The sequence below is a fragment of the Poecilia latipinna genome, unplaced genomic scaffold (assembly GCF_001443285.1).
Source record: "Poecilia latipinna isolate Pla-1442-1.1 unplaced genomic scaffold, P_latipinna-1.0 Scaffold87, whole genome shotgun sequence".
Taxonomy (NCBI): Eukaryota; Metazoa; Chordata; class Actinopteri; order Cyprinodontiformes; family Poeciliidae; genus Poecilia; species Poecilia latipinna.
The window spans coordinates 156,547-180,216 of record NW_015112703.1 but is presented as its reverse complement, the minus strand read 5'-3'; the positions used below and the strand labels follow the sequence as shown (position 1 = coordinate 180,216).

Sequence of the window (23,670 nt, the reverse complement as noted above, 5' to 3'; positions counted from 1 at the left end):
CACAAGGGGTAATTAAACATACAAAAACTTAAACAAATACTAATCAATACAATACCAAATCTTTAAATTAAACAAACATTAGAATGAAACTACCAAATAGAAGAAACATTAAAGAAATGGTCAAATTAAACTAAAGAAAACCAAATTTCCTCGTCCCCTTGCAAACAAATGGAACGGCCCGCTGAGGAGGTTTTGCCAGCCATTTAAGGACGTCAATTAGCTGGAGCTATTCTGTGACCCTCCAGCAGCAGCTCCAAAGGAAACTGGTAACTCAAAACAAAGAAATGAATTTAACTAAAGTTAACTAAATGTGTGCACTGCAAATGGACAACTAAAGAGCCAGGCTAATGAAAATAATTTTCAAAAATAAAAATCTAAACTACTCACTAATTAACGTCTAAATTAATGTTAAGGATGAACAAAAAAACGATTACCATTCAGGTCTGTGTGACAGCAGGGTCAGCTGTCACACTGTTCAACAAAAACGATCTTAAATGCTTTGAAATGGAACCAAAACCAGAACGACGTGGTAGAAAATGGAAAACAGGACATAAGTTTCTGATGTGATCTGACTCTCTGACCAACAGAAAAAGCCACAGTGATTCAGTCGCAACACACTCACAGCAGATAATCTATAAATAAATGCAGGGCTTTTCATAGGTCCCCATCCTGTCAGGCTGCACTGTCAGACAAAAGAAGACCACATATACGACAAACATGCATGCTTGTGCACATGCATTATCCTCCCATATTTAAAAAGCTTTTTTTTTTTAATTCTTGACAGAAACCTAGCAGAACGGTTATGGGTCAGATCAGGGCAATTTGACAGCAAGATATGAAGATCTCATTTCTATAAGCACTCTAGCAATACCACTCAGATATTCAGCCACTGGTTTAGGATGAAGAAATGCCATACTAAAACGAAACCTATTGCTTGCTTTTACAGAGCAACTTGAAACAAAGATGATTCTTTCCTAGTTTTAAAATGTGCAAAATTGTACCCTGGGAAGCATAATTTTAGTAAAACACAATGTACTTTTATTAATACAAGCCTTTTATCTGCCAAAAAAAAAAAAAAAGAAACAGTGTACAGAATTGGGTTGAAAGAATGTAAATAAACCTAGCACCACCCAGTGGTTAAACCATATATCATCTAATTTGAAATGTGTTATTTGTTGTTATTTTGGTTTATTGAACTTTTTATTTTGTTTTTCATTACTCCAAAGGCCCAACTACAACTTGACAACATGTAGTAACACGTAATTGCTGCATGTTATTGTCATGTAGTAATTATAAAAGAAGCTTGTTCAGAATGATACATGATTTTATTTTCAAAGTGGAAAATCTCAATGCAAACATCTGGGGAACCATTTGGATATATTTTGCTTGCTCAGAAGTAATATTTCAATATAAAATTCATACAAAAGCAACAAAAATCACAACTAGATTATGTATATTCGGCAATAAAAAAGAAAAACCATTACCAATATGAGACAGTTGCGCAGTGAGCTTAAAAAAAAAATATATTTTGCATATCCGGGTGCATTTCAATATATTGACATCAAGTATTGAAACCCTACAGAGAATCTGTGGTGGATGAAACAAGAGAGCCAACAGCTCAGAGCTACAGGCCACTAGTTGAGACTTCCTGAACACGCCAACTGAGCAACGGCAACCACCATGTCATGTCACTCTGACGCAGTAATTTGTGCAAACCAAGTTTTGAGAACATGTACTAACCCATGCTGTACCGGGGCTTTCAACAGGTTGACATTTATTTATTATAATCTTACATTTTCTTTTTCTGAGAAACAGAATTTTGGGCTTCCATAAGCCTTCAGCTATAAACACTAAAAAGAACTTAAATGAAGAACTTAAAAGAAAAACCTAAAGTTATTAAATAAACCTAATCAGATTACCTGAATATGCGGTAAGGTGTGGTGAGATCAAAGCTACGACGATCCGAGTCTTTCACATTCCCAACGTTCATGTCAATGAATGTGATTCCCACTCCGATGTTATAATCCTAGAAGGAAGATGAAGAGTTATTTCTTTCATCACCCAAGAAAATAATACTAACTGGAGTCCAGAAAAAGGATGAAAGGATAGCTCATTAACTTTTCTGTATTTTTCCAAAATACATATTTATTTGACCTAAGAAGTCTCTTACTTCCGCGTTCTTATAGAGAAGGACTTTATCTGAAGCAACAACAGTAAAAAGTTTGGATCGTAGTCCTCTGAGCTCCAAATAGCCAGAATAGTCTGGGGTCAAAGGTGAGCCTGAGATCAAAGTTAGAGGGCGCTTAGGCCCCCCGGTGCAGTTCCTCAGTTCAGTCAACCATTCATTCCTTTCATCTGCACACAAGCAAACAGATGCTTTTAGTAAATCACGGTGTGCGCAAATTAAAACGGACATATTAATGTGATCGCATTATGACAAAGAAAAGAAATGAAACAGACCTTCGTTTTCAGCTCTGAAGATAAATGTCCGGTTCTTTGTGGCAACCTCAAACTTCACCTCCCCCACGCTAGACACATTGGTGATAAAGGCTGTTGAGATAAACCCCTTGGAATACACCTCCTACAACACAACACAACAGATCTGTTACAACAGACACATAACACTCACTCTGTGCACATGCTGCTCTGCCAGATTTAAAACGGTGTGTCTTTTGTTACCTTTTCATTGTCAAAGTATCTTAGGTAGTCGACTTCTAGCTTCACCCACCGTCTCTGGTAATAAAGAGCCCTGTATGCGAGGAAGCATAAAGATTAACAAGATATGAATCTATTATAACCAAGTTAAGCTGAAGAAACTCTGCTGTGGGTAGATTATTTTTTTTCTTTGCCAATTCATTGTCATTATAAATGAAGAGTTTCAAACTCCACGTTTTTAAAACAGTATTTTTTAAAAGTTGAGCACGTGGCTTGATTTTTTACCCCTGTGGTGGATTCTTGTCCAGCCAGCCCATCTTGATGACAGAAGAAAGTTGGGAAGTGTCTTCCTTAACAGGTGTGGACAGTCTGCCGGAGTCAGGCAGGGAAAAGCTGCCAGGCAGGTGGACGATGCGTTCAGTCTGCCAAGGAGGAGAATCTGGGCTGCACAGAAATGTCCAAACAAGCACATGCATATGTTTGGAGATAAAATTAGTTTGATGACTCAAAAAAAAATAGCTAAACAGAAACATCTCTAATTATTTAGAATGCATACATACATTGATCAAATGTTTCTGTAAAAAGCCAAAAATAGTTACGATTTGAATATGTAGTTTGAATACAGAACTGTGAAAAGTAAATTTACAGGTTTCTTCTGTTAATGCTTCCCCCCCCACACACACACACACACTTATTCTTCAGACCAATGAAAGAAATTGACAACCAACATCAAGAATGTCAAACTCCAGTCCTGGGGAGCCGTTGTCCAGCAACTTTTGGAAAAGGCCCTGGTCTGACATACCAGAATCCCAAGGCTTTAAAAAAACAAACAAACAAAAAAAACAGAGTGTAGTGAAGTCCTACTGAGACCTGCTAATGGCCTCATTCCTGGTCCAACTGTGGTGGACCAGGAACTCATCTAGAAGTTGCAGGGATTTGGTGCCTGAGGACTGAATTTTGACATTCCTAACGCAAGTAAAAACAAAAGGCAGTTTATGAAACATAAGTTAACTGTAATATGCAGGTAACACGTAAAAGACAGAAAAAGCTCAAAAGGCAACACAACATCTCAGTTTAGAAACAACGTCATTGACATCTATCAGTCTAAAAAGGGTCACAAAGTCATTTCTAAGGCTTTGAGGCTCCAGTGAACCATAGTTAGATCTATTACACGGAACAGCAGTGAACCTGTCCAGCTGTGGCTGGCCGACCACAATAACTCAAAGAACAATTTGACGAGTCAACCCGGAGGTTACGAAAGAACAACATGTAAAGCTCTGCAGTCCTCAATTGCCTCTGTTAAGGTCAGTGGTCAAGATTCAGCGAGAATAACAAGAGACTGGGCAAAAATGGCATCCATTGCAGAGTTAGAAGACTCTGCAATGACCAAGAAAGACAAAAACACACAGTTGCCAGTCCAATATTTGCCAAAAAGTACTTTGATAATCTCCAAGATTTCTGGAAAAATATTTTGTGAAAGTTGAAATCTGTTGTGTCCCAACATATCTAACAATCAGCACCACAAAAAGAAAACATCCATTCTGACAACTAAGCATAAAGTGATATTATGACCGCTTGGGGCTGCTTTGCTGATTCAGGAACGGAGGAAACCATGAATTCTGCTCTCCATTTGTGGCCAAACAAACCACAGCTCAAGAAATATGAACCTCCATATTGAAATATCCTCTATATTGATGCAAAAGACTCAAGCACACAAATGCATACCAGACAAAAGGTAAGCATAACACTATGGCATTGACACCTCATATTCTCTATCAAGCATGGTGGTGAAGACTTAAGTTTTTTTTTTTTGTTTTTTTTTTACGTTCAATGGATCTGCATGCATTACAGTGATTTCCACACATACCTGAACTTTTTCAACATTAAAATATTTACAGTCAACACACAGCAAACTAAAGTCCCTCAGCTAAGCTTACACACAACAAGCTAACACTGCAGACAGAGTGAGTTGGGCGACAGCAGTACAGTTGATCAGACCACTGTTGCATGCTTCACCCACTATTTCACACTTACATGTGCCAGTTCAGGGTTGACACCAGCACAGTTCCTGTCTCAGAGTCGTGTCAGTGCAGGATGAATTTTAAACCCTCCCACTAGCTTTGTTGTTCACATAACACTAATGCTAATTAAAGCCATTGTCAAGTGCATCATAACTTTGTACACCAAAGTAGTATCGAGCAATCTCAGTTAAAGTATGGCTCAACTTGGATCATTAACCTGGTATAGAGAATTACAGAGAGAAAACAGAGTACTGACAACAAAAATGCTATAAGAACCAACTGGTGATGCAGGGGGGAATTTGCTGATGAACAGAACAGACCAATTTGTTGCTTAATGAGCCCCAACTGATGAATTAAATACTGTATGTCAGGTGTTTTTGTTCATCTGAGGATTTATGGTAACACTTTGTTTGACGGGGTGTGCATAAGATGGACATGACACTGTCATAAACATGATACAACACCTGTTATGAACATGAAGAGTCTTTATTAATATCTATGACAGTTGTCATGAAGTGTCATTCAATAAATAATGACACTCTTAATGCAAAGTTGCTTTAAAAGTTGCTTTGAAAGTCCATTAGGAGGAACAACTTTGCATGATTTTGTAAATAATGAGAATTTAATGCAAAGTTGGCATTTTTAATGAACTTTCAATGCAACTTTTAGAGCAACTCTCTCTTAAAAGTATCATTACTCTTCATGACAACAGTTATAGACATTCATAAAGACTCCTTCATGTTCATGACAGGTGTTATGTCACGTTTATGACAGTGTCATGTCAGTCTTGTGCAAACCCTGTCAAATAAAGTGTTACCAGATTTACTTACGCATGTCCAAGACCTGCTGAGAATGATGTGTATGAAACTAAGAAAGGGTCTACTGATTTTTCTTATAATTTGCAATGAGGATCGAAATGAACATAATACTTAAACATCATTACTCACTCATCTTCATCTAACAGCTCGTCATCGCTATACAAAGAACAGACCCGCTTCTTTGGGTGATTGGGTACTTGCAGGGACATGTCCTGTTGGAGGAAACGATCGATGGTCACAATGCACAACAGAAATCAAAAGGAGGGAAGGTTATAACATGTAATGCATCCCCTTACCCTGTCTGTCACCTTCCTTTGCTGAACACTGGAGTTAAGCAGGTCTGTATCCACGTAGTCATAAGAACTATCATCAACTGGAACCAAGACTAGGAAAAGGGCAAAGGATGTGAAAAGAAATGGAGTTGCAAAAATGTTTATGCTTGAAAAGAAGAAGTTTACACATGCAAATAATTAAGTTTTCGGTCTCATTAAATAATCAATATTTTTTCATTTAATAACTTGTCGCCATACAGGCTGTCAAGTCAGAGGATATTTTTATCAAACCCACTCAGGACTTTCTTGGCAGCAGCATCCATTACATGCAGGCACATTACATGCATACTTTCAAATCTCTTTGATGTTACAGTAAATACCATTCTGGGAAATGCAGAAATTCCTGCTGAACTTGACATTAACAAGTCAAGGTAACTCATATAACCCCGAGTTACCTGCATTTACTCTGCTCTTAAATCCATTTAACATTCATGCTTATTTTGTTTCTCAATAAGAGCTGGAATAATCTGAAAGTATTTGAGTGTGTGATAATTGCTTTTCAGATTTTGGATTTGAACTAAGTGTCAAATGTTAAGCACAATTGCATGCCATATAACATCAAGAATACGAATTTGTAGTCAAATTGATTGTTTGAAACTGTGAAAAATGCCGAAAGCAGAAGATTATTTGCAAAAATGTCTTACATTTTGACTGGAAACAAATATTTTGTTTTCTATTTATATCTCAAACACATCAGAATAAATAAAATGAGTCGATTTTGTACCATTTTATCCTACATATGTACTATGTAGGACAGTACATATATATATTATACATAATATGTATGCTATACATAGTACGTATATAATAACAAAAAAGAACAGTGACTGACCAGTATAAAAGCAACTACACTCACTAACTGCAGACTGCAGCCATCAACTAGTAAGTAATTAGAAAGGTTGGCCTACCAGCTCACACACAGGAAAAGTCCCACTCATCTCCCTTTTGTCTTTAACTTAAACCAAAAATGTCCCTGTCTTTGCTAAGGCTGGCTAACACTGACAGTGAGGCAGTTTTTGTGTTTCTTTCAAGGAGCTACCTGAGTCCCACCTACTTTAAAACTTCACCACAAAGAGCTGACTGTCAAAACAGAAGAAGCAGCACAGCCAGGAGTGACAGCTCAAATTGTTCCTCAACGTGTTGTTTTGTTTATTGGCTACAGTAACACTAAAAGTTGCAATCTACTCTTGGCAAGATATGCAGCATATCTGGTCCAACCCGTTTGTTAACATGACCCAGGTTACTTAGAATAAAAATGGAGTTTGTATAATTTCGTACTTGAAAACAAATAGATATTTTTCAGCTCAGTAATAGTCCTTGTATGAATGGCCAAGCTCTTCCTCCTGCCTCTCAAGCAATCAAATGTGATCAAATGCCTGAGGTAAAATACATTACAAATACAAAGAGTGGGCGCCAACTCCCTATTAACTGCTCATGCATAAAAGAAACAGAAAACTTGTCTAAGATGCAAGTAGCAGATAAGATTTTAAAAAAATGATCAAGTTCTTTTGAACTGTCCTTTCTAATTCTGCCCAGGGAAATTGAAAAAAAAAGAAAAAAAAAAAACACTGAATACTATACTCTAGAGTGGGTGCTGCACGTTCATGAGTGGTGTTAATATTTTTGGAGAACTTTAAACTTAAAAATGCTCTTGTTTTATTTGAAATGAAGTGCCAATTTTAAATTGTGCTCTGTAGTGAAAGTTGTCACATGTTCCCTCAAATATTCAAGCTCAATAAATTCTGTGGAGATGTGTGTGTGTGTGTGTGTGTGTGTGCGTGTGTGTGTGTGTCTCAGGATGTTATGCACACATAACTGGATTTGACGCTATGCATGTCCTTGCAAGTCCTAATGATCAAAAGTGACAAACCATGCTAATTTGTTTCTCTTGTCATTGTTTGGGAGCCTGCTGCAGGCTGGGAGCAAAACAAGTTGTGGCTTTGAAGGTTAAACAGAAACAACCAGAGTGATGAACCTTAATGCATTCTGCTACTTCTACCTTTGGCCCCTCACCACTGCAGCCAGAACAATAGATCAGATGTTGTCTTTTATTTACCGCTGGTAGACCATACAGCTAATACTTCTCTCAGTTTATCAAATGAGAAAGCTGTTTTACACATCTGCAGTTGTTTTTTCTGCCCAAATTTTCCTACAGCAAAACAAAACAATATCTACAGGTACAGTGCATGAATAACCACTTGTATATTATAGGACGCATGCTTCCTGTTTAGGCATAGTTTTATAGCTCCATGTAGATAAGATTGCAGATTTCTATTTAAAAGCATAAGCGTGTGCGCAAGTCATAATAGCGTAGAAAAGAGAACAATACTTGTGAAATAAATGCTATTGGATTGTTTTTCTTTTGAACTTTGCAGGATGTAGTGAAGCACATCCTGCAGTTATACAAAGGGGAAAAAAGTACAGTGATGACTGGAAAAACTTTGAACTCACAGGACATGCAGGAAATAACCAGCAAAGATGTTGGCTCCTGCTGAAAAGTTGCTTGGAACTGAAGTACCATAACTAAAGGGGAGGTTTTTGTTGTTGTTGTTGTTCTTTTACATAAGTAATCTTGATGCCAATCCTGGGGTAACTGTAACCTATCACTAAGAGAGTGACAGCTCTCATCTGCTGGACGGATTTATTTTGTTCTGCTGGTTTTACAGGCTGGTAATACTGTAAACACAGCAGGAACTTTAATGTCGAGTAAAAGAAGAGAAAAAAGTAGCAAGTATTCTACATGCAATAGATAGAAGCTGCTACAGTGAAGTAGCACACAGTTAAACCAAAAAGTCTGCTCCGCAGTGCAAACCCAGATACTGACCAGAATACACTGCTATATGGTTACATCATCAGTTAAACCACACAGATCTGGGTCATCAAAAAGGTCACTTTAGGTTTAATTAGTTAACTGAGTTATTGTGTAACTGCTAGTTTTTTAAATATTCAAAACAACTTTTCTGTTTGTGCATTTCCATGACAAGAATTTGAATTGGTTTCATTTAATTAATTTAACTGATGACTTTCAGAATGATGAAGGAAATGCGACTTTCATAAAACATTTTAGCCGATTGCTGCTGATCATATAAATGTTATTAAAACTCACGAGGAGGTTTGGAGATCTTCCTCACAGGCAGAGCGGGCTGCAGTTCAGTCGGCTCGGACGCTTTGCTGATTTCCTGTGCTTGTGGTCTCCTGTTGCGTAGTGGAACCTGTGGAGTGGGGTCTGTCTGAATCAGCTCCTCAGTTCCTTTCTTGGTCAGAGGTGGGCTGGGGGTTAAAGACGAACGTGACAGGTCAGCAGAGCAATGGGGGGAAGAGGAGGAGTCCTCGGACCCCATTGAGGTGTCAGTTCGGGTAAAAAATCCACGTAGAACAGCGAGTTTAAACATCCTCTGCTGAGCAGTTCTCCTTTTGTCACCTTCCTCCTCCCTGTGTTAAAACTGCAGAAATCGCTGCCAGTGGGACTTTATACTCAGTATAATTGCTGTATATCCATATACACACACATACATGACCAGAACTCAATCAAAAAAGTAAATCCAAAAAAAAAAAAAGCTGAATTTTTCTACAGCTCCACACACAGTGATCCAAGAGGAAAAAGGAGGTTCCTTTGCTCCCCTGACTCATTCTGGTTTTCCTTCTTTGCTTCCTGGTTAATCAGCTGCAGGTCCCAACCTGCTCAAGCTGTGGGACACAGTGTTAGTCTAAATAAATCATACCTGCCACACCACTGGTGACACATAAACACGCAGAGAATAGGTTCTGGGTATGTTTGCTGGTGCCAGATTAGAAAAACCAATCATTTCCAATAATATTATACTTTACACTTTTGTAGAGGATAATTTGCACAATTTTAGCAGTAATTGAATATTAAATAATCCTCAGATGATTCACTTGGTTTGCTTCACTGTACTCGAAGACCTGCAGAATCAAGAAATCTCCTAAATATTACAGATCTAACAACATGAAGATGGATGAAAGAACTCCAGCAGAAACACGTCGTTCCTCAATATTAAGGAATTCAAGAAGAGCAAATTGGTCTATCAGTCAGTCTGAAAAGGGTTAAAAAGCAATTTCTAAGGCTTTGGGACTCAAATGAACTGCAGTGAGACAATCATATTTTACAATGATTATATCATATTTTACAATGATACTGAAAATATCATTGTAAAATATGGGTTATTTAATGGGTGGTATTTAATAACTGCTTAAAAAGACATTATGTATTTTCCAGGCGCATTGTGTTACAAAATGGCACAATCAAGTAACAATGTTACCTTCAGCTGCAATAAATTGCTATGTCAAGTATGACTTAAAAAAAATTTGACTTCCACCTTGAAATTGGGTCTCTGTCTCTTTAAAAACTCCTGCTCTTTCTGAAACTCCACCTTCAGGAAGTCATCACATCATCAATCCTCTATTAACCTCATAACATTTTTACCAGGGCTGCACTGGTAAAATAACATTATAACATGATATAAAGCTCAAAAAAGTTAATTTATCGCATCCCCATTAAGAACTTTTAAAACACCAACCTTGAACACAACAATAACAACCTGAGTTTTTCATAAATTTCATAAATATATTTCAGAAAAATCACCATGTTGCAAATCCTTTTAAACAGAGGTTAGTTTAAGAGCACCTGAAAAGACAAGTTCCTAAGAGCAAAACCATTAAAGACAGCATATTCTTTTCAAAAGAGTCAACCTCACCTCTAAATGTTATTTTTTCCGTACTTCAGATACATGTGGTTAGCTGAAGATCTTATTTCCAAATTGGTATGACGTCTTTTTTCTATTAACGTTCTGAAATCCTCCTGATAGAGATCCAGAGATGAAGACAATGTAGCCTCTGTTTCCGTCTTATAAAAAGAGAAGTCACCAACTAGACTGAAAAAAAGTCTAGTTTTCACAACATTATGTACAGTCATTGCCTAAAACAACAAGCACATGACTACAAGTGTGGCATCTTCAGCTAGACTCACTAAAGTGTGAACCACACCAAGGGACGGCTTACTTCTTTCACTTTGGCAAACTAGTTTACAGTAGGTGATAAAAGTGGTTTTTGCACTGAAGCCCATAGAATACGCAAAGCAGTCTTTTGGACTGCTTTGAAAAGAAAAAAAAACTACAAAGTCCAAATTGTGACAAAATCTAAAATCTTGACCTGCATTAAGCAGATTTTTACTCCACTCCCTGGGACCAGCACAAATGTAGATAATCTCTCAGGACCAGATTTAAAGAAAATCAATTTAGATATAATAATACCACTGCAAGTCAATTTCTATACAGCAATATATAGCAGTCATCTTTTCTTTTTTCTTTATTTCTCTTTATTTATTTCTCCGGCTACGGGTGCCCCTACACCGATTCTAAAACACAAATATTGCACACGGAACTGGATCTCTCGATCAGTTCCAGAAAAATTTCAATCACATGAACCCAAATAAATATACAACAGTACGACAGAGTGTCAGGGCCACTCCAAGACTAAGTCTGTTACTACAACTTTACTCTCTTTAATAAGATTTTATCCTTCTAATTTTATGACTTTATTCTCGTAATTTAAGGCCTCAGATGAAAGCTGCCTAGTTAAACTCTGACTCTACTGGTTGATTAATCAGACCCATATGAAAATGTATATTTACTCATCATCCAACTTCCCCCTGCTAATGAAACCAGACAGGACACATCTAAAATTACTTCGAACCAGCCACACAACATCAATAAAACTTCAAATAGTCATGAAACAGGACGTTAGGACTATTTATTTCATCAGAACATGAAATGTATCATCTTAGTCTTAAGGTCCTATGTCAGACAACAGATATGATGAGATCATTTGGATAATGACCCATCAAGTGTCGTCCAACCACTTGTCTTCCTGGCATTTAAGGAGGGTATAAAATAGTAGGTGAAAATGTAAAAAAAATTATTGGACAAAAATGTTAAAAGTGTAATTCCAGCCATACTGACCACTCAAAATATACTGCTCAAAAAAATAAAGGGAACATTTCACTTTAATTTTGTGTGTGGCTCCAAATCCAGGCCTCCATTGGTTAATAAATTTGATTTCCATTGATGATTTTTGTGTGATTTTGTTGTCAGCACATTCAACTTTGTACAGAACAAAGTATTCAATGAGAATATTTCATTCATTCAGATCTAGGATGTGTTATTTGAGTGTTCCCTTTATTTTTTTGAGCAGTGTACTTTACACTAGAGCCACATTCATCCATTCACATTCACAATCATGCACAAATTCATTGATATGCAGCTTGGAAGACACGGGGCACACTGCCATGCGGCAGCAGTAAGCTAGAGTCAAGTCCACAACTTCCTGGTTGATAGAAACCACTTTGTCCACAGAGCCACAGATGTAAAGGACTTTACTGGTTTTATTTGTACAGATCATTATGCAATCTATTTAACTAGCTTAACATTATAGATTTTCACAGAAATCTATTATGTAAACCCAAGCCAGCTGTGATACACTGCATATCTGATTGGTCCTATTGCTTGTTTTTTTTCTGGAAAAGATCATGTTTAACATTCTTAACTTCAAACAGCTTCTATATATGTACAGGCAGATTATGGTTAAAAAAAAAAAAATCCTTAAATTTGTATGCTTTTAATTGAAATCAATAAACAGTGGGTTGACTCTCCAAAAAGTTGTTGCATTGTGTGAAATAATCTATTGATTTAGATATTTTATTCTTGACATAATTTATATGAAACTTGCAGTTCAATTTACAACAATGACCACTAGAATTTTGTTTCAGAAAGAAAATCAACTTACTTTATTTATTTTTTTAAGTTTTAACAGGGAGACTTGTATATTTATTTTTACCTCTCTGAAGACAATTAGTTAAAGTCAAATCCCTTTTTTATCATCACTTACTCCCTTCCTAAAAGAGAGTATGTACAGAAACTGCCAAAAGTTAGTTCCACTAAAAAAAAATATTTTCTGAAAATAAAAACTATTTGTTTTCAAACCAATCATAAATCTTTCACGACATTTAAACAATGAGCCTCAAACATAACTCAGTGACACATGTACCTTTTAAATAAACTAAATGTGCTTACTTTTTTAACATACCGAAGTAGTCAGCAATTTATTTAGATGCCTAATAGAAATAGACTCTTAGCCACACACAAAGACAAGCAAACTGTGTTCACTGTTATTTTTGATTAATCCATTGACCAATCGGTAAAGAAATGCCACTTCGAGGGGCCAAACAAAGATCCACAGAAAATAACAAAAGGGTTATATTATTAGGTTAATTTCAACATCACGTAGAGTAAACCTTTTCTTGTAATCCTCCTAAATCACATTCATGACTTTTAATTAGTTCGTCTTTTTCATAGCTTTACGTGACCGGATTTTTGTGCAGTTCTGTTAAAAACGTTCATGGTTGCAACATGGTTCTGTTGCATTATCTCTATGTTGTTATTATCAGTAAGATCATTCACTACCAGCATTTACTGCCCTTCATTTATGCTCACAGATAATACATGGCGCTTATTTTTTGAATAAACATTGGCATTTACTTTGTGTGGCTGCAGGATTCACTTAAGTGTTTTCCAGCAGCCAACAGGCAGGATATACCCTAAAAAAGCTCACCAGCTGATTTTCGGGGTCACCATAGACAGACGCACATTAACATCTAAAGGTGATTAAAAAAAAAAAAAATCACCTAACATTAACAAATTAACAAGTAAGTAACTTTCCCCATGACATCACTGTCTCATTACTTTGTCCACAAACTTAATCAATGTCTGACCCTCTACAACACAAAACAACAGAGAACAGAAGAAATCTAAACAGGCCATCAGTCAAGCCCAATCTGGAACTTCATGCAAGGTCTTGGCTGGTGAGCTTGATCATAAAAATGTTGTGAAATCAGCTCGCAGTTATACGAGGAGGGTTGTTTATAATATGACGGCAATGTGACTATATTTGCCAAGACCACCACTGGTGACCAATGACAGCGTACTGGACTAAAATCTATAAAATTTAGGATGAGGAAACTAACAATAGGTCATGGATGAGTCTTTCAGCTGGATAATAACTCGATATACACTGTCCGGATAATGTATAATGTACTATGCATTTTCCAGGCACATTGTATCATTTAATAGCACAATCAAGTAACTATGCTACCTTCAGCTGTTATAAAAATATCTGAGGTGAACAGATCCTTGTTGGAGCAAGTCTGTAGGCACCCTCAAACGGCTGCCAGAGGAGATTCAAGAATTCTTCAAACACGCACAAAAGAATCAAAGCAACACTTCAGGTATCTTTTTTTTTTAAATTACAGAACAACATTATAACATGATGTAAAGCTCAAAAAAGTATTTTTTACATAATAGCCCTTCTTTAAAGTCAGTTTTCAGATTTTAGTCCTATAGATGCATCTCCTCTGAGATGCATCAATACCTGGTAATAATAACTACCAAGTTGTGAGCAATACAGTCAAATAACTTCATGTAATTTTTTTCTGTCTGTACAAAAATTAAACTGCCATAAAAAAAATTTTAAGTGAGCAAATTTGGAAAATCAAAAGGGAATCAAAAACTTATTTCCCCACTGTATAAGTTCCAAAGTTATAAGAATTGCACTCAGTCAGATGTTTGTCAGTCCACTATTGTGAAAGTTCCTCTTTTGTCCCTTCTCTTGCAGTATGTTAAAATCCAGCTTATAATAACTGTCAACTTTTCAATGTTCCCAAGTCATCAATTGTGCAGTTCTGTACTGACAGTCTGCTAATAAAAGAAAACAATTGGTGCTTCCCTTTAGGCCGTCACATGCTGCAGAACAGAATGTATAATTAAAATTCACCTCATTACAAAGCCTATTTAATCGCCACTAGAAATCAGATTTATCAGCTCCAGGACAATAAACCACAAACAACCTGGCTCACATTATGATATGTATATAAACTGTTTTTAGGTCAATGTAAAAAAAAAAAAAAAAAAACAGGTGTATGCGGTATTCAATGGTGGCGATATCATTTTTACAGTGCCTTGCAAAGGTGTTAATGTTCACATTGTCAGCTTATTACAAATGAAGAGAGCTTTGAACAACTGCTACTGTTTTGTAGCAACTGTTAACTTCAACAGACAGGCAAGAAAGGAGCTCATTAGTCAGTGTAGAAACTGAAGTGTCCATGGTAAATGTGGAGGACCCACAAAGATCCCCAGGAGGGAGGAATTTGTTGACAGGACAACTACTGCTTGTTCACTTTACAAATCTGGTTTGATGGAAAAGTAGCGCTCTGTTTATAAGAAACACAACCCTGCCTTTCTAAATTACTCACCGTACACAGAAATTACTCCTTAGCTTTTCTTTCTTAAATTAAACCACAGAACACCAGAAAAAAAAACGGACAATGACGGGAAACAGGCCCCAGTTCCCTCTTTTTCTCAGAGGAAGAATGCTGAGTGGGGTTTGCTAACATTGCTCTATATTTAACTCAAACTGTTCTGAATAACGATGACTGTAGGCTGAAGAAACAATGACCATTTCTTTTCTTCTCCCACGCTTAAGTTTTAGAGGGTTTTTATTTAGGCAGTTCAGAATAATTGCTCCGAAGCAGCGGCTGAAAAACTCCGACAATGGTTTTGGCAAACAAGGGGCGCTTTTTAAATTAGCAAGTGCACTTGCTGCAACCTTCGATGTTAAAAGCAAGCTAAATGTAGCACAGCGGCTCAGTAATGGGTGCATTTATAAATAGCATTCGTAATATTTCTCTCAAAAACGATGTACAAGATAAAACCTTTAAAGAATACATAAGCTACGGCGTACTTGTAGCAGCTCGACAGCAGACAACCAAAATCCCAGGTTTAAATTCCATGTTTGTTTTCTGTTCTTTGCAGATCTGCAGGTAAAACACCAACAATGCTGCTACTTCAGACTACATTTCCCACTGCCAAACAGAACAGGATCTGGTCCCCCCAACACACCCCCAAAAAAACCATGAAAACCTTCACACTCTTTTCAAGATAAAACTAACTTATGGACTGACGCAACTCTAACTCTAAACCCATTTCTGTTGACCAAAAAAAAACAAAACAAAAAAAACGTAGCCCCAAACTGAACGTAGCCCCAACCTGAAAGCACAACAGATCCAACACATGCAGAAACATGTTTTATATAAACATTACCTTCCACAACATGCTTGTGAGGAGTCCTCTTCCATAATGATGATACCATCTTAAACACAGACACATCAAAAAAGCAGGAGGAAATGACTCGATGACCAGAAAATGGGAGGGGGCAGAAAGCCACACTGACAAGGAAGAAAGAAATTACCATCAAGAGAGCGTGTGAATGTTTTCTGACAAGGGCTGCAATAAGTCCAGAGATACTCCCCAGCAGAAAAAAAAGAGAAACACTTTAGACTTCTCAATCTATATTTGTCACTCTCTCTTTCTCCCGGCGTTGCTGTGAGAGGGTAACGGGGAGAAGAGTTTAAAAACTGCTGCTGGTTGTTCTGCATTGTGACTTCCTCACGCTTTCTACAGCTAGTTTCCCTTCAAAACACAGATGTGTGTTAGTCATAATCGAAGCGACCCGCAAGAACACGAACAATGTTAAGTTTCAGGTTTCCCTTACATATGAAGTGACAGAAAAAAAGATTCTCTTATCTGATGTGCCGTCACCACAAAACATGCAAACAAAATGCTACAAAACTGACTTCTTTTTTTTTTTTTTAAACTGCTCTTCCACTTAAGAACGAAATATGGATTTGTAAACACCGCTCAGTGTACACTAATTACATAAATGTCTAAAAAACATAAGAGAATTTTCTTTGTGAACTGTCATTGTTTATTTCCCCCCCCAACACACATGCACAGCTCTTTGGAAAAATAGGAGAAACATTAAAACAGAGAATGAACTGGGTGTACTTTCAACTAACTCACCAAGTTAGCATGCTACAGTCAATCGGTAAAAGGAAGTGTTTAATTTTACTTTCAGGAAGTATTATAAACTACACTGTAACATTTTCAAATATTCTGCACGGTCTGAAGCTGACAAAGGGTGCACTGTCTCTATTATGCTAGCAGGTGGCAGCACAGCTCAAACAACGTTAAATGCCAACTCTTAATTACAGTATCTAACAGCAACTCCAAGTGATTACTATTAATTTTTTGGTTTGTTATTTATTTTTGCATTGCCAGCTGTAACGTTTTACTGAGCGACCGGTCTGACTCCAAGAGCATCCTGGAAATACTGGAAAAAAACATGTAAAATTAGATAAGAAATTACTTAAAAATGAATAAGGTAGAGAGAAAAAAAAAAGATTATATTAGGAATAAAAATGTAGGGGGTGAGGGGGTTGTTTGCTTTTTATACATTTTCTCTTTTACGCTACACTCTGAAAGGCAGATGCAGGAAGTGATGGGGGGAAAGGGAAGGTGGTGGCTTTCAAAACAGGACAAAGGAATGTGCCAAATACTTTAAACTGCTTTTACTTTAACTCAGATCCAGCTATGTGTATTTAACACATGTATTCAGCCAACTATTTTATTTCCTGTTACTCCATCCATGAATTCTTCTTAATTAATCTAAACAGCTAGTAGACTACCCAAGATCATACATTTCTTCTATACGTCTATGTCTTTTAAGATCTCATTTAGTACTAAAATCATGGTTTCTTACTACTTTCAAACCTCAATGTCCCTTACTTGTTGCACCTAGAAACATTTTCCTAATACCAACATGTAAATGGTAATGCTGCACTTCAGACTGAAATGAATGCTGTTATGAAAACCTCACCTGTGAGTTTTGGGAGACTGTAGAGGAACCCGCTGTGGGATTGGTGGTGGGCCTTTAGATCCTGCTTTTGGAGGAAGAGGAGGGACACTTTTGTCCTCAATGGGAGAGGAGGTTGAGGAGACGGGAGAAGCTTTCCTGGCTTCATCCCCACAGAAAGATGGGGTAGACGGGTGTATGGGTAATGAATTAGGCCTGGGTGTGGTCGACTGGATGCTGGGAGTTTGGACGGGCGCTTCTGTGGAAACAAAGGTGCTGGTGGGGGTGGATTTCTGGGATGAAGATTTGTACTTTACTTCTGGAGGTGGTACCACAATGATCCTGTCCAAACTCAAGGAGCCAGAGTGTTGAGCAGGGGATGAGACGAAGGGCTGTGGGGGGCAGTTAGGTGTGCTCCGTGGGGGAACAGGTGGCAAAGATGCATCAGGCAGTGGAGACACAATGGGTGTAGGGTGACAGTTCACTGAAGAATTAGAACGAAACTTAGTCCTCTCTTTTGGTACAGGCTTAGCCCTTTTATCATCTGGTGCTCCACTCCTCTCTTCCTCCTTTCCTCCTACAGGAGCAGAGTGTCTTTGCAGAGGAACAGGCTTTGTTTCACTTTCTCCATTACTGTTGTCTTGTGTATTACACAAATGTCTCTCCTTGGGGACTGGTTTGTCTCTCTCCCTGGGTGTAGGCCTTGTTATCTCGCCATCCATTTTCCCTTCTTCTACTTTTCTTTGCGCGGGAACAGGCACAGGCTTCTCTTTCCTTTTAACTTCAGGACGACTGGTCTGCTCAGAACTCTCTGGCTTTACAACATTAGGGTATGCATTATTACTAACGGTCATTTTGCTAAGGTTTGCCAGGATTCGTTTCTGGTGACCTGGCAGGTTGATGCCCATCCGGTCCAGTTGATCTGTCGTGAGGTTCTGGCAGTCTTGCAACTTTGTCAGCCCGGCCTCCTGGAATGCCTCACCATATTGCTCCAAACGAAGCGTGCTCAGCCAGTCACTCACGTTAGCACTGGATTCGGTCAGAGACATGGCTTGTTAGTATGTGTTTGCAGCATGTGTGAGGGTCAACATGCCATGTGGGTTTGCTTTCATGAGGGAAAGACTGATCGTAGCGATTCAGATCATGGCTCTGCAACCTGCGGAAGAAAGAAAACATCAACATGTCAATTGCAACCAACCACATTATGCAGCTTCAGGATTTTTTATTTTGCTTAAACCATTACTATCTACATCAATGAACATGGTGAAAGCATGTGGATGTGTCAAAAGTAAATTCATCCTTGGATATAGTTTGCAGATGTCTGAAGGTGACACATTTATTTACATGCAAATATAAACACTCTGGGAATGTCCAGCCATCATATTCTTTAGAAAGAAGTGTAAGATTTGATTCTATTTCCCACAGATGTGTTTTGGCATGATGTGCAAGAATCTACCCCAGAAAGTTAAAGCTTGAGAACAGAAGGGTCATCAACCTTGATCATACCACCAAATCAGTCACAAAGTGACCTCAGATATCCCAACTTCCGAGAACAGACGAAAGACCACAGAAAGAGATTGTTTGCAATTTGTTAAAGTTAGTCTAAGGCTAAAAGGCACCTGAACACATACATTTTTCTATGCATTGAGACTGAAAGAACAGATGGTTTCACCCACAGAAACATCCAACACTTGTTTTAGGATTTACAAGAGGGTGTTTAATTATTTGATCCATGTGTTCAATAAATGCTGGTTATTTTTTTTTTTTATGTTTATCATTTCAAGAGGTGCTACCAGTGGAAATGTTAGATGGTGCTCCATTCAACCATGTCCTTTTGGCAAACCTGAATCACGTTTTTAACCAAATGATGATGCTTCCTGAAACTTTGCATTGGTAAACAAACTTTGTTGCCAACTTGATGAAACGATGCTGAATCCAGAACGTCAATTTATGATGGATAATGAAGATTGTAAAAACTGCCACCGGAGGTCATTTTATTTCAAATCAAGTGCAAACAGTCTTGTGAAAGATTATTATGGCAAATTGGCATAGTATAAGTCTCACTTTAGTGAAAGAGGAAGTTGTGTTGAAGCCTTGACGGGGGCTGTCATTTTTATCAGCACGTCTTCAACTGAGGAAGGCACACTGTAACGCCTACATTCCTTTCCTGTGATAGAAATAAGGCTGTCAGATTAAACTGGTCTGCCCACATGCATGTATAAACTGTCGTCAAAATTTGTGATCTTACCAAGTACGACCCCTGAGAAGCCAACATGTACTCAGTATGCTGGCATTGTCACTACAGAGCGCTATGTGAGGAAGTGTGAATGACACAGGACTGGTATTCAAATAATGTTCTGACTGACTCGGTAACTTCTCCTTATACGTCTCTGTAACTCACACTTGGTTGATTCTCAGCATCCGCAGGCCCTTTTCTTTTGTACTCTTCTGCATTTTATGTCTCCCTTTCTCTTGCCATGCACGGAGTCCNGGGATATCNATGATGTGCANCATATCAAAGTGTGACCTTGATTAACAAGGCTGATGTGGCAGCCCATTAAACACATTCATATTTAGTATAAATATGGCAATACGAAGACACCAACATTTCCAAGTCAATAAACAAACACCTGATGCATTTAGTGTCTTATCTGAAAGCCACACACTGAAACAAGGGGAAACTGCTCGTTTCTTCACATATAGCCACAGACACTGTTTCCCCTCCGTGCACACAGGGCTCTTAACTGAATACAAGTATAAAAGACAAATGGATGGTTTTGGTGATTTCATACATGTTCACAAAGATACTCAACAATGAATTAGGGCTTTTCCAACAAAGTGATTCCAGTCCTTAACCAGGGCTGGTGCCAGAGCCTGAGAGCTAAGTTGCAGCAATATCGTTGAGTCATTAAAGTTTTACTGAGATAATGTTGGGTCCTCCCGGTTTTATTCTTTATTTTTGTGAAGGATTATAGCACATTAACTGCAAAAAAATATATTATTTACCCCAGTTTTCCAGCAAAAAGATGATCTGATATCCCCACCGTCATTTATTATGGTTGTAATAGTTAATGGGACAACAGTGACAACAGGTTGGATTCCTGCTCCAACGGCCTCTGTTGTAATGCACCTGGACAAGACACAATATGGCAGCCTTGTTTCTGTCCAGTAGCTTGCCATCATCAATATGTGAATGGAAATGACTAATTTCATGCAAAGCGCCTTTGAGTGTCCTAGTAAAAGTGTTATGTAGGTCTGATGTCATTTCATAAAAATAAAATAATTTCCTGTAAGTACAGGAGTGAGTGGCAGACTCTTAAACAGCTGTAAGACACAGCATAGAAGTCTGATCGTGTTATGCGGGTCAAACTACCGCCTTCATCTGGCCAAGTGCAATCAGTAATACTTTTATAACAAATTTATGTCAGTAATGATTTATTGGTTAATGTCAAGTTGTCGTAACAAAGGCATTTTGAATAATGTCAACTTTGTATTAAAAGTGTCATAATTTACCGAATGACACTTTATGACAACAGTCATAAATATTCATGAAGGCTTATTCATGTTCATGACAGGTGTTTATGACAGTGTCATGTCAGTCTTATTCAACCCCCTTCAAATAAAGTGTTACCAGTTTTTTTCAGTAAGAATGCATCAGAACCAGTCACAAATGCATTCTTGCCCTCCATGATGTTCCCACACTCTTTACAGTATGTGCAGAGCATTACAGTGTACTGCATCTTAGCCAGCAAAACGGGTCAAACTACCGCCTTCATCTGGCCAAGTGCAAGTACATGGACGTTTAGAGTGAGCATGTGTGAGTTTTAATTGCACGCACCACAAATAATTGTTTGTACACATTATTTGTGTACAAATAATGTGCTCAGATTAGTTTCACTGTGCGCTCAAACTGGTGACACAACTAAGGTGACATAAATATCAGCAGTGCAATACCCAGGGAAGCTCAGTTTTTGAGCAAAAGTTTGGGATCTCACTCAGAAAAGTGTGGGTGTTTTCCCCCATGAATGCATTGCACATAACCTAACTTAGTTTACTATAATTTGAAAGGTAAATAAGTTAGTTTATGATGGAAACGCTTATACTTGTGAGTTGGCAAGTCACTCACAATAGCGTGAGTATATCTGTGAAAGCACTGAACTAGAATAAGCATTATGTCATCCAGATAATGCAGATTTTCTGCCATCCGTGTTTCTAACAGAATCCTGGGTGTGAATTGATTCCAAAAACAGAAACTATGTGAGGACTAGAATACCTGACAATGAAGAAAATAAACATGAGTGAAACCCAGGATTATAGTGTCAGAAATAAACATTTGTCAATGTGTGACAGTGTTTAAATTAACCCTTTCATGCTATAGTGGTATCTACAGTGGACAGCTACCTAAAAGCCATTTTCTTGTGCTTCATGTGGATTTTTATGTTATAAATGCACACAGACCACTGAAGTGGACATTAATGCATCATAAATACACTATCAACTACTGGCCATCAGCTGCAAATGCAAGAAATTATTTTTGTCAAATCCAATATGGCCGACAGACAAAAAAGCGACTCTTCCAAGAGTCTCTCTTGAAGCAGAGACTCTTGCAGGTAAAAAAAATTTTCCTACCTTTTTTTTATGCCTTAGCCCCCCCTGCCCCCCCACCACCAAACTTTTTTTTAAATCCTGACACGAAGGATCATAATTCATGCATGAAAGGGTTAATACATTCCTCTACTAAAGCAGAGACCACAGTGTACAGGGACTGCGTCTCTTGCTGTCAGCTCTCTGATAAAACACAGTTCCTATTTTTTTGAATTGAGGAACTTCAAAACTGTTCATGCAATCAATTACAGTATGATTGGTTTTCAGCAGACGTTAGTGAGTTACTCACAATCACCCGAGCATGCAAAGTCTAAAAGTAATATTTTAGCACGTACGCAATTTTATTAAGTGGATTTCAGCATCTTTGACCAGGAATTAGATATTTTACACAAGCAGTTTGTTAAAGTTCTTAATCAGCCTACAGTTTTGTTCTTATTGTGTGGGTGTTGACTGTGAACCGCATTGAGAAGTGTTAGGAACTTTTCTAGTGGGTGAGAAAAACTAAAAAACAAATGTCAAATGCCTAGGCCTCTGCCCTTCTTACTAAATGTCTGAACATTTGCAGCCAGGCAATGTTTTTTTTCTTTTTTAGATACTAAGCAAAAAGTCAAGACAAGAAGCATGTACCTCAAGTTTTTAGAAGATTAAAGAAAATAACGCAATAAATGTAATCTCCTTCAAGAATGCACAAGATTTAAAACATGAGCATGTAAAGTATTCAGTTTGTGATTACTGAGGCTTTAAAATTAAGCTTGGCTACATTTGTTGCCCGAAAAATTTGGGTGGCTTTTGATTCAGGCTTCCACTGACATTCTTAGCTGACATTCAAACTCTGAAATATTTACTTGCTGGAGACTTACTGCATTATTTTGATTCTAAATATGCCCACTGTCACTGTAGGTCAATTAGGTCATACACATGGCGATGTCGTGGCTTCGCATTTGTCTCTTCCCACTTTCAGTTTATATCTTACAAACCATTTCATACTTGTGCATGCCACCAGCACTTGTCAGTTTTAATATGTGTAGCAAAGATATTTGTATGAACAGTTGAGATACATGCGAATTAAAAAGCTCAAATCCTGCACAAATTTTAATTTAATTGTAAATTATTTAATAAAGATTCACTATTGCCTCTTCTGCCCAGCCACTGCTTATCATAATCCCTATTTAGGTCAACCAACTGCTATAAAATATGACAGATTTGGAACGCTGGTCAAATAAAAAATAGCTAAGCAACTTCCTAATCAATGTGATTTATTGAAGCATATAAGCACCACTATAAAATTGTTTTAAATCTTCAGTTGTTAAAGTACAAAACAGCCCCAAAGCAATCAGGAACTCAGAGATCTTGGACAGGAATCACATAAAGCTTTTTTTGTTTGTTTTATACAAAAAGTAAAAAAAAAAAAAAAAAAAAAAAAAAAAGCAACACAAACATCTTCCTTTTTAGGAGAAAAAACAAAGGGGGGGGTGAGAA

General features: G+C 37.7%; 1 protein-coding gene across 10 annotated transcripts in view; it reads right to left on the bottom strand.

The window, feature by feature from the left end:
- arap1 (ArfGAP with RhoGAP domain, ankyrin repeat and PH domain 1) overlaps positions 1–23,670 on the bottom strand; it is a 71,603-nt gene that overhangs the window by 36,586 nt on the left and 11,347 nt on the right. For 7 of the 10 annotated variants that reach the window (XM_015022652.1, XM_015022676.1, XM_015022683.1 and 4 more), the window contains exons 2-10: positions 17,611–18,742; positions 8,933–9,096; positions 5,791–5,879; positions 5,624–5,706; positions 2,941–3,099; positions 2,680–2,749; positions 2,461–2,581; positions 2,171–2,355; positions 1,920–2,026 (exon numbers count right to left, since the gene is read on the bottom strand). In XM_015022652.1, coding sequence (XP_014878138.1) covers positions 1,920–2,026; positions 2,171–2,355; positions 2,461–2,581; positions 2,680–2,749; positions 2,941–3,099; positions 5,624–5,706; positions 5,791–5,879; positions 8,933–9,096; positions 17,611–18,635 — 2,003 coding nt within the window. In that variant the 5' untranslated portion in view covers positions 18,636–18,742. Of the gene's footprint in view, positions 1–1,919; positions 2,027–2,170; positions 2,356–2,460; positions 2,582–2,679; positions 2,750–2,940; positions 3,100–5,623; positions 5,707–5,790; positions 5,880–8,932; positions 9,097–15,995; positions 16,045–16,143; positions 16,346–17,610; positions 18,743–19,650; positions 19,754–23,670 lie in introns of those variants that run through there. The other 3 variants (XM_015022644.1, XM_015022699.1, XM_015022667.1) reach the window with 3 other exon arrangements.